General features: G+C 34.5%; 1 protein-coding gene and 1 long non-coding RNA gene across 2 annotated transcripts; one reads left to right on the forward strand and one right to left on the reverse strand.

The window, feature by feature from the left end:
• Positions 1-4155: 4155 nt before the first annotated feature.
• LOC126726437 (uncharacterized) lies at positions 4156-9935 on the reverse strand. Its single transcript, XM_050431701.1, has 5 exons — positions 9729-9935; positions 7671-7721; positions 7179-7283; positions 5927-6035; positions 4156-4987 (listed from the first exon to the last, which is right to left on the reverse strand). Exons 3-5 carry the CDS (start codon positions 7230-7232, stop codon positions 4764-4766), a joined length of 387 nt encoding a protein of 128 aa, XP_050287658.1. The 5' UTR covers positions 7233-7283; positions 7671-7721; positions 9729-9935; the 3' UTR covers positions 4156-4763.
• A 4644-nt stretch (positions 9936-14579) lies between these two features.
• Positions 14580-15886, forward strand: LOC126729121 (uncharacterized). Its single transcript, XR_007656514.1, has 3 exons — positions 14580-14654; positions 15305-15385; positions 15719-15886. It is a non-coding gene; the product is annotated as an uncharacterized LOC126729121 (long non-coding RNA).
• Positions 15887-16174: the final 288 nt, after the last annotated feature.

The raw sequence follows: 16174 nt of genomic DNA on the forward strand, positions 1-16174 counted from the left end.
AAACAACATATGATGATTTGTTCACTATGCATTCCAACATTGTTGTTCAATTTCACTATTCTACTGGTAGTTATGAATTCTACACTGTTTCAAATAAATTTCTCATTATATTATTTTAGACAAAAAACCTAAAACTATAGTTCATTCTTCATACTTTCTCTCTCTCTACAGTGAGCTTTTCTTTTTTACAAATTTTTTTTATAGTTTTTTTTATTCAAGTTATTGAGTCATATTTCATTCTTTGAAAGAAAATTTTATTTTTCACTCTATTCTCTCTTATTGGACTAACATTTTTTAGATTTACCAAGAAAACCTCCAAATTGGGCGAAACCAAGAGTTGCAAGTGTAGAAAGAGGTTTTTGTTCTTTGCAATAGGTAGTTTTGGGAACGGTAATACAAAATTTAAAGTCTTTTTTTGATATCAGTTCATGATTGAATGGGTTAGATTTTGTTTTAACTAAGGTGTTTGGGTTACAATTGATTTTGTTTTGGGTATTTGGTGTGAGATTCAATTCTGATGTATATTTGTGTTGTTGGTTAGATTGGATTGGTGTTTAGTGATCTTCTTCAACCTAATTTAGAAAAGTCTTTTAATAATAATATTAAAACATATTTATTCTGCCTTTTCCTACATCTTCATGTCTGCTCTATTATTATGTATGAATTCCTTGACAATAAGAACCCCATATAATGAAATTAAAATTAAAATTGTTTGTTCAATGTTGTTCAAGATTATATTTTGTAAGAACTGAATCTGTTTTCACCAAAATGTATAAATATTGTCTAAATTTGTTGGATTCTTTTTCATATGCAAAGTTTATGGTTCTTTGTTTTGATGTATTAATGTATTTCTTTCCTAATTGTTTAATTGCACATTTGTTAGTAGAATAGTGACTATAATTATCTGTAAGCTCATGGAATTAAGTTAAAACACTAAATACATACTAAAATTTAGAAGTTGGCAATTACAATTTACCTTAGGCTATTGGTTGTTGCTGTTATTTTGAATGGGTGTAAATATATACTAAGTTTACTTATTCATAAAAGTCACTGGTCATATGACATTGAACTATTATGTTGTATTTACAAAATATAGTGTAAATTTTGCTTTAAGTTTTACTGTTTGATGTGCTTTAAGTATTTATTTATATATATCCTTGGCTAATGGAAGCCAAATTCTTTACCATCATAACCTTTTTATTTTAAAAGCCAATAAAAGTATCATGCAAACGTTTTTTTTTTTTTTAATTCTTGGTTCCATCTGAATGACCAAAGAACAATAATATTTTGTGTCCTTATATTGATTCACTAATTCATTTATTCTTTAATTAATTTTTTACATCAGTCCATGAATCTTAATTATTATGTTTGCTCGGCTTTGCAATTAATTTTGGCTTATTTGTTTTTGTTAAATTTTACTATTCAGTGTAGCTCAATGATTACTGTAGGGGCACGATTTCTTTAACGGCCCAATAATGATGTTGGACTCGTTCGTGAAAGATCCCTCACAATATGATTTGTAGAGAGTGGGCTTGAAAGGCTTATCTTTGATCACGGGGCGATGGTTCGATCCTGTTTTTAGAGGAATTCATGTAGAAAAAAGGAGTTGGATTTGAACATTTAAGCCCTATAGCATCACATCCTGAGGGGTTGGACTCCTCGGACTTGGTCCGAGGATCGCTAAGGTCTTCCTCCGGTTATCCGGCGGTGGTTTTTCTTTCTGTGGTGTGCATACATCGTTAAGCGGTTCTTACCCCTAGAGTTTTTCTCCTCGAGGTAGGATGGGAGTCCTTGGTTTTTTGTCCGTTGCTCCCAGCCCCCTTATCCAGATTACTTACTTTCTCTTTTATACTAGCCTGCGTTTGCTGCCCTTCGTCCACGTGTAGGGTCAACTTTTACAAGACTGATATTTGTCCCGTCAGTCTAATCCCAGAATTGTTGGGGATGGTTGATAAAGCCGAAGAATCCGGCTCTGCTGGATGCAGAGTCTTATCTGGGAAGGGTAATGAGGGCAGCTTTCCCGAGATATTTTAGATCTCCTTTCCAGTCTGGTTCTATACCGTTTTTGCCCCTCTTCTTCGGTGGAATTTTGGGTCTGCCGAGGACTGAACTGTCCTCGGCAACATCTCCGGGCCATTTGGGCTTTATGTTATTGAGCTTGGGTCGTAGCTTTCTTTGGCTTGGGCCTTTGGACTTCCCACGAGCAAATGGACCTGACCCATAAATTATTGGGCCCCACAATTACATTGTGTTGGGTTTGAAGGATTTGAATTTCTATTCGTGATGATTTTGTAATCATTAATTTCTGTTCTTATTTCACATCCTCATGCTAATTTTTGTTATTTGAATTTGAATTAAAATCCGGACGTTTATTCTCTTTCTTTCAATGTTTTGGCCTCAAGTTATAATCTTTAATTATTTACTGTTATTAGGGACAATGTAAGTCATTAGATGATTTGTATTTATTCATTAGGGACAACCTAAAACATGTTAGTTGTTCAATAATGATTGATTTCTAAACCTTTTTTTTTTCAATGTTTGTAGGTTTTGGTGTTTTGGGCTGCTTTGAATAAGTATGTGATAGTTTTTTTATAAGATTTTTGGTGTTGGCCTGTAATAATTTTTCCTAAGGGAATATTTGCCTATATATATATATATATATATATATACACATAATATTTAACAATGCTTTTACTTGGTTTTCCTTTCTGATTGTCTTTACGTTTTGTAAGATGGATGGTTTAAGATCTGAATGTTTGAGGAGTAAAATTATTTTGTAATTTTTAGTAAGTAAATTTTTTTTTTTAATGTTAATTACTGAGTTTTTAATGTAAATTTTATTGTTATTTCCTTATTCATATATGTCTTTAATTCATTAGAATGCTTATAAGACTTTGTTTCTTATAACTTTTTGTACTGCGCAGGCTATTAGACTCAGTTTATTGGGATGCTTTTTTAAATGTTGTTGTTAGCTTTATTTGTTTTGTTTACTTATTTATTTTTATTGTGTGTATCTTAGTGTTTTGGATTGAGTGCTTATAGATGCTTTAGTTTTATTTATTTATCTTATGAATAGAAGATTACATAATAGTGAGTGAAAAGTTTCATGAATTCCATTTATATAAAATACAAGAGGAAGGAATATTTGATTAAATAAAGAGTTTGTAATATATTTCAAAGAGTACTAAAACAAATTGCTACAAATGCCGCTCCAAATGCTTCAAAAACGTGAGTACTAAACAAATTGCTACAAAGAAGAAAAAAAACGGAACTCTAATGTATATACTACCTTACTCTACGAGTCTTTATGTATTTTATAGTATTGTTAATTATTATTTTTTCTTTAGAAGAGTAAACTGAATGTATTGAATAAAGCTGACAGATTAGAACAACGTTACTATAAAATGTAATTATATTTCACAATTCGGTATGTTAGACACTGTGATGGTCTCAAAATGGTTGATTTCAAAGTGTATAAGTTGAATGAAGAATGTAGACAACAGGATTTGCTTTAATAAAATAAATAGATTTTCCCCTATTGTTCTGTTGTTGTAAAGTAAAAAGTTATGTGTGTTCAGCTACTGCATCTCTATTTTTTTAGTTATTTTAATTTTTCAACCAAGTCAATATAGTGTATATAATTGTATTGTGGCTGTTTGGATCAGTTATATATCTGCTTGAATACATAAAAATTTTCCTTATAATGTCAATTGTGGCTATTTTTTCTTCTCAGTTGCTTAATGGAACACTATGGAGTTTTACCTAAGAAATATGATAAGTTAAAACACGTTGTTTTCTGAAATAGTATGCCATGGTTTAGATATATAAATCTAACAATCTAAATTTTTCTTTCCGTTTCTTTTCCTCTCTTCCTTTTTTTTTTTTAAAAGAAATATAATGATATCTAATTCTTACAACTTTATTACTTCTAATGAAACCATTTTTATAGCTATACACAGGTTATCATTTTGATCTCTTATTTTTTTAGGAGGGTTAGTTATACAGTGAAAAACATGTTTGTTTATTTCAATGTAATTTGTCAGGATCCTTCGTAAATACCATCAAAAATAGAGTTGTAATGACTAAGTCTTAACAATGTATAATATATATTTAAAGCAATTACCTGTATTTTCTTCTACTTATGAGATTTTAAAAGATCCCGCGCATTGCGCGGGTTAAACACTAGTATAAATTTAAATCCTAAACATTTTGGGTGGCAGCAATCTTGATACATATACCATGATATATATCTTGAGTGAAGCAATCCTTGATGGAGATTACCGGCCTGGTGACACTGCAGTCATTGATTTGGATGCTTCTGGAAATCTGTTTGTCATAAATCTATCAGATAGGAGACACCATGTGTCTGATTCGGCACCCATGTTGTAATTAATTTATAATTTCACGATGTAATTTTATAGGCATAGATATGTCCAATTGTTGTTTGTAGTTTAGATGACAGTCATTCAAGTGTAAATAACTAACATATATCCCCACTGACTATTGAAACCTACTAGCATATTACTTAACTAACTCACCCAAAACAATATACAACTCACTTATGAGAGCCGAATTGTGTTACAATACAATGTCAAAGAAATTTGAAGTTTTCCATGTCTGTTTCTCAATTCTCTCAAACACATAACAAATGCACCAGATACCAACATGCGCATATTAAAAATAGTGAGAATCAGTTTAAAATTATGATCAGGCGAAATACATGAACATTCGTATGTAATCTAAAGTGTTAACAAATAATAGCACTAACTAAAAACAAAAACCTTGTCAGCCCAACGTACAGATTTTGCACCCTTGCCATATGCTTGAATCAATCCAGAAAGAGCATTTACATTACCTTTCACACGTTCAGTTCTTTCAGTATCTTCTTCATCTAAATCATCTGACCATTTACTCCTACCTAATTCTTTCACTTCTTCCGTCAGATGGTCTCCTTCAGAGTCCCATCTATTCCCATCCTTTGAAGAATCTAAAGATTAAAATACTCAAGCACATTAAAAATACAAGATTATCACAGTCAGTTGTTAATGGATTTAGGAACAATGAATTAAGCAATGACTTCTGTATTTGTACAATGTGGAGAAGGATTTTGCAACATTAGTATTAAATATTTATTCTAGACAAAAATTTGGTACTTGCCAAGGGGACATTCTAAAAAGTAAACAACAAACAATTAGATTTTTTTTTTTTTTTTTTTTTTTTTTTGAGAAGGAATTAGAATTTAAATTTGATAGTACAGAATAATGAACAAGCACACTCATTAGAGATCAAATCATACCTAGATGTATAAAGTTCATCATTTACCCAGCTGACCCAGCCTTAACCAAGCTTAAACATTAAAAATAAAAGGAAAAGGGGAGGTGAAGAAAAGAATAATCAATATAGACAATGCTAACTCCAACTGGTATGACACAATCCTTGTTTTCAATGAGTGTCTTGATTTTATATTTTTCTTTTTCTTTTTATCCTTTTCAATTTTAATTGTAGATCTTCCACATCCACATTCCTTGATTTCTTCTTATGTCAAATGTGGTTAGAGATATATTAACAAAAGCAAATTTTTTTAGGGAAAACAAGTGAAGAAAGAAAAATTATGGAACATTTGTGTAAAATGATATCAGTTACTAACCGGATCGATCCAAACCAGCCTTAACACAAGCTCAAACATTATAAAGGAAAAAGGCACATAAGAAATAGACACACTTTTAAAGAATCTATTATAAGGATTCTAAGTGTAAAGCAAAGAGTGGCGTTAAAGATACAAAAGTATACTTGCTAAATGCATATAAATGCAGAGGCAGTAATACTATGGAAAACACACAAATAGAGATACATACAACCCCTGAGTCAAGCCATATCAGATAAAATCAATATTATGTTAGGTATAAAGCCAAGGATTGATGCATACCATCAGGTGTATCTTCTCCTAGAGGAGGTACTATGTTATTCTCAGGCATTCTTTCTTGCAGTCCAGATAAATTTCCATCAACATCCTCATCTTCCATGTCCGTTTCTACCTACCAGAATTACATGTAAAATGAATCTTAGATCAAAGCAATTAAAACACTGACTAAAAAGTTCCCTATCCCATAGGAAATTAATTAATAAGAAGCACAACACCAAACAATGAGAGGCTATAGCTCATATATAGATACACAAACAGAGTAGATTTTACAATTTTTTTCCTTAAAAGGCTAAACTATTCCTATAAATTATACAGCAAAACAAATGATCTGTCAGAAAGATTGCACTAAATATAAGCACCAACTATTCTGTATAAATAAAAGTGAAGAAAGCTTTAAATTCATACTGACAAATCTTGAGTGGTATGGAAACTAATTTTGATTGGTCCGGATTGAGATGACTATAACAGCCCTAAAGGCCATTATAATTTTAAAAGTCCATGGTACATGGTTTGAGGGCCTCAAGGCTTCTTTATTGTTAAGTTGCACATGCAACCTGTGGTTCTTGAACCAACAACCGCACCCTCAATCCCATAATTATGAAAGGAGGAAGTGCCACTTGAGCTATAGCTCATTGGAAAATATCCCAATATAAAAGTGAAAGTCATAATTGGCCACCCATCTCTAATATATCTCTCATAGAATTTGACAATAATATACCTCCATCAGCCTGCAACAAGTATAGAAATAGAAAGGGAGAGAGGTGGGGTGGGGAGAACCAAAGCTCAGTGAATGTGTGTATTATAATGAGAATCGTGCCTTGTATGGTGTTTCACTTGAAAATATAATAACTGACAAAACTAATGAAAAATAAATTCATTTACATTTGGTAGAATTGATGGGCATGTTTTAGCTATTCAAGCATTTCACACCAGAATATATGCTAAAAAAATTATATTTTTAATAAAGAATAAAAGAAGGTAAGTAATACTCAGTTTCCTCTTGAATTCCACTTTCTTTCAGGTCATCCCCATGGAATAATGTCTGTCAAGACAGCAAAAATACAGCATCAACATCCAAGTAGCAAAGCAACCACAAATTGTTTCTTAAAAATCTTCAAACTTCTTCAGTTAGTGCACTAACAGAATACAACATTTTCTTCTATTAAAAATGACCAAACTAGTTAAGTTCATCTGAATTCCATGAAATATTTTTACCCACACCAAAACAAAAACTGAGACCATTATTACAACAAACCTTGACATCAAGTTGCAAGTACAAAGATGGAGCTTCCTCCCATTGCCTGGCCATCTTTTCAACATCATCTTGGGTAAAACCATGCACATTCCTAGCTGCACAGCCCTAAAATCCGAAAACAAATAAATACAAATAGAATCAGTCTATTTGAGATAAGTTTTTCTACTTCATACAGAGAATTACTAAATGCCATCATTGGGACCCCAAAAAAGACACCTTTTACCATGACCAGGAAAAAGCAAGCAACACAATTGAACCACTAGACCATTCTTGCGCTAGAGCATCATTTAAACAGACTTTACATGCAGGATGCCACCTAATAAAATGTATACCAATTTGAACAGGAAATTTGACTGGCAAGAATAAGAAACTGAAATTCTTGCACTGGACATAATAGAACCAAACATTGAATGACAATAGTATGCAATGAATGAAGGATAATTTAAAATGGTGATAAACCAAACTAGTAACTGTCAAGTAACACAAACTTACCGTAGGGTCCTTATATGTAGCTTCTAATATGTAAACTTCATAACCCGAACTCTGGCAAGAAAGAAGAAAGGGAGCAATGAGTGAAGCAAATAATAAAACCACAAGCTACCATTGCTTCAACCATCCTCAAAGACATAGAAACACACTAGTAGGAAATAGTAGTAGAAAGAACATTGGTTTCCAGATGGAAACAGTAAATGAAAAATTCTCATATTTGGTGCCTGCATGGATCAGCTTCCTTATGACAGGCAAAGATATTCACATAGACAATAGTTCCTTGAATATTCACCAACTCCCCCCATCTTATGATTAATAAACAAAACATGCAAACAGCATTATCATATAGTTTGGAAAAGAAATAAAACATTAGGCGAAACAGAATTCAAGGTAGCTGCTTGCATCGAATAGCATGAAGATATGTACAAGAAGATGCATCCTTTTGTATGAAAATTCAACCAAATTTTCTAATATTTTGGCAAGGGACAAAAAACCATTGAAATTTTGTCATCAATTTTTCTTAAAGTATAGTTTTCAGATTCAACCAAATCTTTGACTAGCCACGCCAAATTTAAGAAGAAAAAAAAGGCCAAAGGGAAGGTAGGCATTGCAAATTTTGAGCCAAAACAAATTCATGCACAGCAAAATACCAATAACTAGGTTAATTATAACAACACCCAACACCATGCAACAATGCAATACAAAATCTATTTTTATTACTTCTTCTCGTTTAAAATGTAACCAAACAATTTCATCTCCTACAATTCACCATATCAAGACTGGACAATATGATTTGTTGTGTAAGACTGTGAAGAATGCCAAAAGACAAAATGCACTATTTACTATAAAGTCAAAAGTACCCAGTTAGCAATTCACAATAACATACAAGAACACCTTCCTCAAAATATGACAGCTCAGAAGCACACCGAGACCTTACACACAAACAAGACACTGAAAACTACACAAGTAAGCTTGGCAAAACAAGTGCCACCAGCACAATTCACCTTACACCTGACACATTGCCACAGGGACTTTTCATAACTCACTCATAAGTCATTCCTAATATCTCAAACACGTACTTCCAGAATGGAAGTGTAAGGCATGTGTGATTTTTCTAGCGGCTGAAAATTAGTCATTGGGGAAAATATCTAAGAAGGAGAAGAACTGCTGAGAGCAAGCACTGATTTTCAGATATGGTTTTTACAGAACTATGCAAAGAATTATTTTGTGCAGAAAATTATGGATCAGATGCAAAACTTGAGGTCGGGACAAACCATATAAGGCTCATTTTATGTGTACCCAAACAGGAATGTAAGTCTCCTATTTAACTTGAATAAAACCTTTTAGTATAATATAAAGATTTATCCAGGAAGACCATTGATAGAAAACAGAACTTGTGAATATTACAGCATTGAAAAAATTAACACAACCATAACTACAATAAACTCACTTTGACCAACTTCCAAAATAAAAATAAATAAAAGTAAAACAGCCCATATTCATCAAATCTGTCTCTCAGCGTTTGATTGGTGAAGACTTTTTTTTTTAAAGAAAAAATCTTTCTTGCTTTTATTTTTTATATAAAAAAAAAAAAAAAAATTGTAGAATTTGTTGATAAGCTGAGAAAGTTGTATAGGTTGGAACTTGGAACAGACATCAATGAGCACTTTCCACAAACAAAGCAGTTTAACAAAACCCAATTTAACCCAAACCCCAAAACCACAAATCCTAAGCACAGTAACACACACACATAAAAAGCACAAATGCTCAAAAGGGTATATTCCAATCAAGAAATTAAACCCAAAGTAAACAATCACAGCAACATAATGCAGCGCACACATCACAAAACCACAAAAGCTCAAAAGGGTATCCTGTAATCACCATTTCAACCAATACCGAATTCAACTCAGGCCCAAATCTCCCATCTTTGTGCCAATTCAGCACAACCCCACATCACAAACATTAAAAACAAAACAACCACAGCAAATAAATAGCAACAAAAAGAGAGACACAGAGAGAGTGTGTGTACCAGAGGGAGTGGGAAATCGAAGAGAAACATACATAGGTGTAGAGGTCAAGGGAAGCAGCCACCGCCGTGGATCCGTGCACCACAGCATGCTCTCCGGCCAGTATGACTAATACCTTACATATTGTATCAAAACCAACATTGGTCTCCACGAACTGGTTCTTCAGATCTCCATTCAGTGTAACAGGTACACCAATCACCTGTCAAATTAATAGAAGTTCTATTAATAGACTGTGGTATCATAAAAATATATCTAGATTAAAATAACAAATTATGCAAGGAATAAAATTGCAACAAAAGCATTTAACAACCAACACATGTTGGGTTACCTCCATTGTCACATTTAAGAACCATATCCTTGTTGGAATATCTTACTCCAGCTAATGTCCTTATTTGAGGCATTCACCTAGTTCTAATAATGTACGTTCAAACCATATTGAAAACAAAAATAATCTTATTGAAATGTGAAAAGAGAAATAATAATGGAATAAAGTGTGTTGTTTCACATTAAGCTTTCAGATACCTTTTTTGAATCTTACACCGTCTCGTATAATGAGGAGGAGGTCTTGCATGTCCTTCGTCAGATGCCTCGGGCCCAACATTGTGTCCATGTTTGTGCCCTCCTGTCCCACACGGAGGTGCCTTTGATATGCGTTTAGGCCGACTTTCAGCCGTTGTAGGTAACCCAACCGCCTGCTCAGCCTGAACATGGGGTGGGTCAATGGCTGAAGAAGGGGTACTAAACGAACTATGGGAGGGTGGCTCCTGTTGCATGTCAGGTGGGGTACCCAGGTCAAAGGATGGAATGGGTGACAGCTGAAGAAATGACTGTGGGGTGGGTGGACGGACGTCAGACCCAGAACAAGGAAGTGGGGTGGGTGGAGGGATGGTGGGGCAAGGAGATGGATGGGGGGTGGGTGAAGGGATGGTGGGCGTAGGGGCTGGATGTGGGCTAGGTAAAGGGATGGTGGGCGTAGGGGCTGGATGTGGGCTAGGTAAAGGGATGGTGACGGTAGGGGATGGATGTGGGTTGGGTGAAGGGATGGTGACGGTAGGGGATGGATGTGGGGTGGATGAAGGTATGGTGGGGCTGGCGGATGCATGTGGGGTGGATGCAGAGGGATCGGGGGTAGGGACAAGCTAGGGGGTAGCAACAGGCGGGCGAGATTGACATCTGGCCGGAGCTGTGCTCGTGCTTGGGCCGGTAGGCATAGCTGCCTCCTCAATCGGGGCCTCAGGGATAGGAGGTTGGACACGTGTCATCGCCTGCACTGCCGTCAGCACATCAGTAATGTCGTTGTGGTCCTCCGTACCCACTGGATGACGCCTCAACAAACGGACGTATCCTTCAATCTGCACATGGAAAAACCACACATATTAGACCTGCAATACGAAATCAACAATGCCAATTGATAATAAAATAAATGTTGGTTCTGCTACTAATAATTGCAAATTAAAAGGAGATGAAGTGCTAAGCAAAAAATGTAGTAACAAACATCATGCTCTCTAAACAGTGGTTTCATGGTAAGAAACACGGTAACATGTAGAAGATATTGAGAAGTTACCAGCAGAGTCACTACAGCACTAGGCCTATCGATGAACCTCCGAGTCACCCTTTTGAACCAGTCGTGGTACTCGTGCTCTGGAGGCATATCACCAAGCACTACTTCACAACGCCGATAAAAGCGATTACCCCACTCAAGGATATGCACAGCATGTTTCTGCATCCAATTAACACCGATCTTCCCCCTCAAATCAATGCCATGAAGCACTCTGTCAGTGTTAACAGCGCGGGGAATTTCTTGGATCATCCCGAATTGACGAACAACACGATCCGGTGTATGTTTCTCTACTAGGTGGAAACATACAAGCGGCACCGTTGCCGTCCATACGGCCCTCCCTGCAACACACCACGGTGGGAGGTCGTCAAAATGAGTTTCATATGGCTGCCACACCACCTACAATAACCAAAAAAGAAGTACACAACACATTAGGGAACAATGTTTATATTTCAAAGTTCACGAAACCTATATGGACATTCGTAAAAGCGTAAAATAAGGCATTTTCATACCTGGTCTGGCAACATGGAAGCTAGTTGCTCGCGATACCTGTCCCTGAAGATGTGGGTGGGCCTATTTTTCTTGTTTGGGACCCACAACCACCTACAATCAAAAAGAATTGATCAATAAGTACTGAGATAATCTTAAAACTATAATGTAATCACATATATTAAATATCAATATAATACTAAAAGCTGAAATGTAGCAATTAATGTTAATTGGATGTTAAAACTAAGATATTAAACTAATTAATAATATCAATATCAATATAAAACTTATGAGTCTGTTAAAACTAAGATAATGTAATCACATATAATTACTGAGATAATCTTAAAGATATTAAACTAATTAATAATATCACTGGAATAAGAAACGGCCCTTTTAAAAGACAAAGCACAAATCAGCTATATTGAGAGTCACAAAATTATAGTAGATTAACATAATCAACTACATTGAACCTCGGTTTAAAATGTTGTTATGTTGACATAAAAAATTGCTAGAAGCCTTTAAAATCAATAAATAAAATCAAGTTACATGATTGTGGAGTTGGTAATGATCACATAACAGTATGTTATAGCAGTATGAGATAGAGACTTACTTCAGGGATAGTGGACCACGTACTGGAGGACCATAAGCACCCACTGGCGGGCCTCGCTCAACTGTCGGGCACAAATAGGGGAACCTGGCCCATGCCCAGTACTGGAGCAACAGCAAGCACCCACCAATCTGACTAGTGTCCTCGCTTGCCCTGCATAGCTCTCGATACAACCATGCAAGGCAAGCACTTCCCCAACTGTACCTCCGTGGGTTGTGAAGGTCTTCCAACTGCTGCACCCACATTAGATGCACCCTATCGCCGGATTTGTCCATGAATATTGTGTCTCCCAATAGTGTTAGGATGTAGCATCGTGCGTACTTATGCAGCTGATCCTCTTCAGCATCAGGCGGCAATGGGTTAGCAACTTCCTCCAAAAGGCGGTTGATGAGAATCCTCTGCCCATCAAGTTGCTTATGGTTGTTTTGAGTTACAGGTCGAAAGCCAAGGAAGTCCCGGCACACATCCACCTAAGTTTTTTGTGTGCTCCCTGTTATAGCGTCACCATCAACAGGAAGCCCGAGAAGAACCTCCACATCCTGCAATGTGATGGTCACCTCACCATGTGGCATGTGAAAGGTATGAGTCTCGGGCCGCCATCGCTCCACTAAGGCCGTTATCAGGCCATTGTCAATCTCTCTACCCGGGACCCACAAGAGTCCCTCCAAACCAACTGTGGTGATGATGTTCCTCACTCGGTCGTCCACCATTGGAGGTTGCTTGGAGAACTTTGAACTACGACTACGGCAGGTAATGGACCCTGGATCCTGCACATAACAAAATCATGGATTAATATAGTATATGCAAATACGTGTACATTGTATGGATTAAATGCATGTGCACAAGTAAATATTTAGTTGAGTGTTTTACCCGCCCATTCCAAATAGCTTCGGACCGATGCGTCGGCTGCTGTGACAACACTGAGTCGTCAATGGGTCCAGGCTGTGTATAGTCAATGCGTCCAGCATTTGCAGCAGCCATACTGAAGAAGAATGATAAGCAGTTAGTTTCAAAATTGAACACACAATATGCTTAAATATATAGGTATGAGTTAGAGCAACTAAAGCCAATTTGTACAATGAGAATTCAGTAAAAGATGAAAGACTAAACCAAAAGAGGCCAATATGAACACAAAGCTTTTTAGACTTAGGATTTTATTTTTAAGGTTACAGTTTTGAACACACGCAATTTTTTTATTTATTTTTATTTTTTAGAAGAAGATCACACACAGAATAATGCTTAGTTACAAATACCACAATACAATGAAGGGCTTTGATAAACTTACTATCAAACATGAGATTAAAGGGTAATTTAGGAACATAAAAAAAGAAAAAGAAAAAGAATAAAGAAACTAATGTATTAAATACTATTGATTGATTTCATATCAACAACTAAATAAATTAATTTTTGAATGAAAGAAACAATTTTTTTTATATCAATTTTATTACAACATGCTTACAAATTGACATGATAATTCTTCTCCAAAAAAAAAAATGACATCATAATAATTGTGATTGATGTCATGACAACCACATAATAAGTAAATTTCTTAATTACTTTTTTTTTTATGTGTTTTAAATATAAAAATTATTATACTTTAATTATTATCTCATTTAAAAGTATACATAAAACATAAGTTCATGGAATAGACAATAAAAAAAATCCTATTAATACAAAAATAGGTGTCCATAGTAAGAACAAATAAAATATATAATACAATTGTGGAATTTTCAATATATTAATCCAATTAAAGGTTATTAAATAGTGTGATAATTAGCAGCTTTTTCCTATTATGAAAACTGTTTATACAAATTCATTATGGCACAGAAAGGTTACTAGTTATAATTGAGACACGGCCTTGTAATTACGAGTTTCATCTTTTTGGCTCAAAAGATGCAGAATCTGTCATCACTCAATTTCTGCATCCTCTGTTCATTTATGCAGTAATGTATAGGCATTGTGACTATGATTTTTCTCGGATTCTATTGGATCCTTATGCAAAAGTTAGTGGCTTGCATGAGTTATTTACATTGTTGTATCCTTCTGCAAGAACTCGGTGGTAATCATTTGTTGCCGTCAAACCTTTAATAAGATGCATGATTTATTCAAATTATTAAGAGAATTAAAAAGGATAATTGTTCTATCATTTGTTCTTTTATTCTAATGATTTATTTCTTTTCATCTAAACTTGTGTTAATGAAATGACATATATGGTTGCTTGTTCATAATTGCAGAATCATAGCAAATTTCTTAGAACTTTGAAGGGAGGACTTGACCGGGAATTAGCTTACTAAACTGGTATTTTGGTAGTTATTTATTTAATTTTTTTTTTTGGGTATGAAAGTTTCCAACATATATCTACTAAATGCTTTTCATGAGAATGATTAAACCAAAATACTCCTCACATGTTTGTGTGTATACTGGCTTTAAAGTAAAAGAAAGAACAAGAGAATGAGCCTAATCTGTTCATACATGCACTAATTCAAAGATAGTTTGAATTGAATTTTTATCTGTCAATAGAATATAAAATCATAAATTACAAATTAAGTTTTAACTATTTAAAGTATCTTGCTTTATATGCTGAACTGAAAACCAATTTTTTTGGTTCTTCTTCAGTTTGCTTTTTGAGGTTTTGATATTTTGAAGAACTTCCCAATCATTTGACTTCTCACGCAGAACAAATTAAGGGAAGGGCAAACCTGGCTAAAAATTTGGACCCTGTTCAAAACTATATGGCCCTGAAATTAAGGCAAGCACAAACTTGGACTCATTGCTAATCATCTTTTTTTTTCCTCAAAACTTTTATTAGATGCATGATTTCTTCAAATTATTAAGGAGAACAAAAAGGGATAATTGTAAAATTTTTCATTTGTTCTTTTATTCTAATTATTTATATCGTTGTATCTAAGCTTGTATTGATGAAATGACATATATGGTTGCTTCTTAATAATTGCAGAATCGTAGAAAATTTGGTTGAATTTTGAAGGGAGGACATGACCAGGCAACTAACTCTACAGGGAATCAGCTTACTATAAAGGTATTTGTGGTTAACTTTTTTGTTTTTGGGGGGAATATTTGTTTGCTTCCTCAAATGTTGGTGTGAAGACTGACTTTTTAAAGTCAGAACAACACAAGATTGATTGAATGAGTCTAATTTTTTGGACATGCACAAATTTTAAGGTAGATTGGATTGAATTTTTATCTGTTAATCAATTAAAAATACTAATTAAGGTTTTACATCTCACTTGAATACCAATTAAGACTTGAGGATAATATCATTTTTCTTTTCATTTTCTATGTCTTTGAAATTTTTTCTATTTCTCTACCTGCTAAAGACACATCCTTAGCTTCTTAACTTCTGGTATTGCAGTCTCTGTTTGAACATTGGGCAACATTACGCATGTTCTTTTTATAATCATTGGAAAGCAGAAGGGGCAATTAGCATAATGGATGGATAGAGTGTATGAAGTTTTTAGGCCAAATAGAGGCAGTTTGATTAAATGTCCCAAAGGTGGAGTAATTTGCTGCAAAGTGATGCAGAGGTAAGCAAATTCTTGCATTTTTAATCATTCTTACCATATCATTTTGGTGCCAACTGCCAAAAGATTATATAGGTATTAAATACAATATGCCCCTCACTCATATATCCATTACTGATGGAGTTAAGGCCACACATTTAATAAATTAATGGTTTAATTGGCTGATTCTGTATGTTGATCTCACCAATGGAGGGGTGGATTGTATGCAGTCCTACTCTTTGGCACTTGCCCTTGAGTATAGTATGTTCTAATACTAAATTACATGCATTTTCTTACAGAAATGAGTG

This window comes from Quercus robur, chromosome 5 (assembly GCF_932294415.1).
Source record: "Quercus robur chromosome 5, dhQueRobu3.1, whole genome shotgun sequence".
In the NCBI taxonomy this organism is placed as follows: Eukaryota; Viridiplantae; Streptophyta; class Magnoliopsida; order Fagales; family Fagaceae; genus Quercus; species Quercus robur.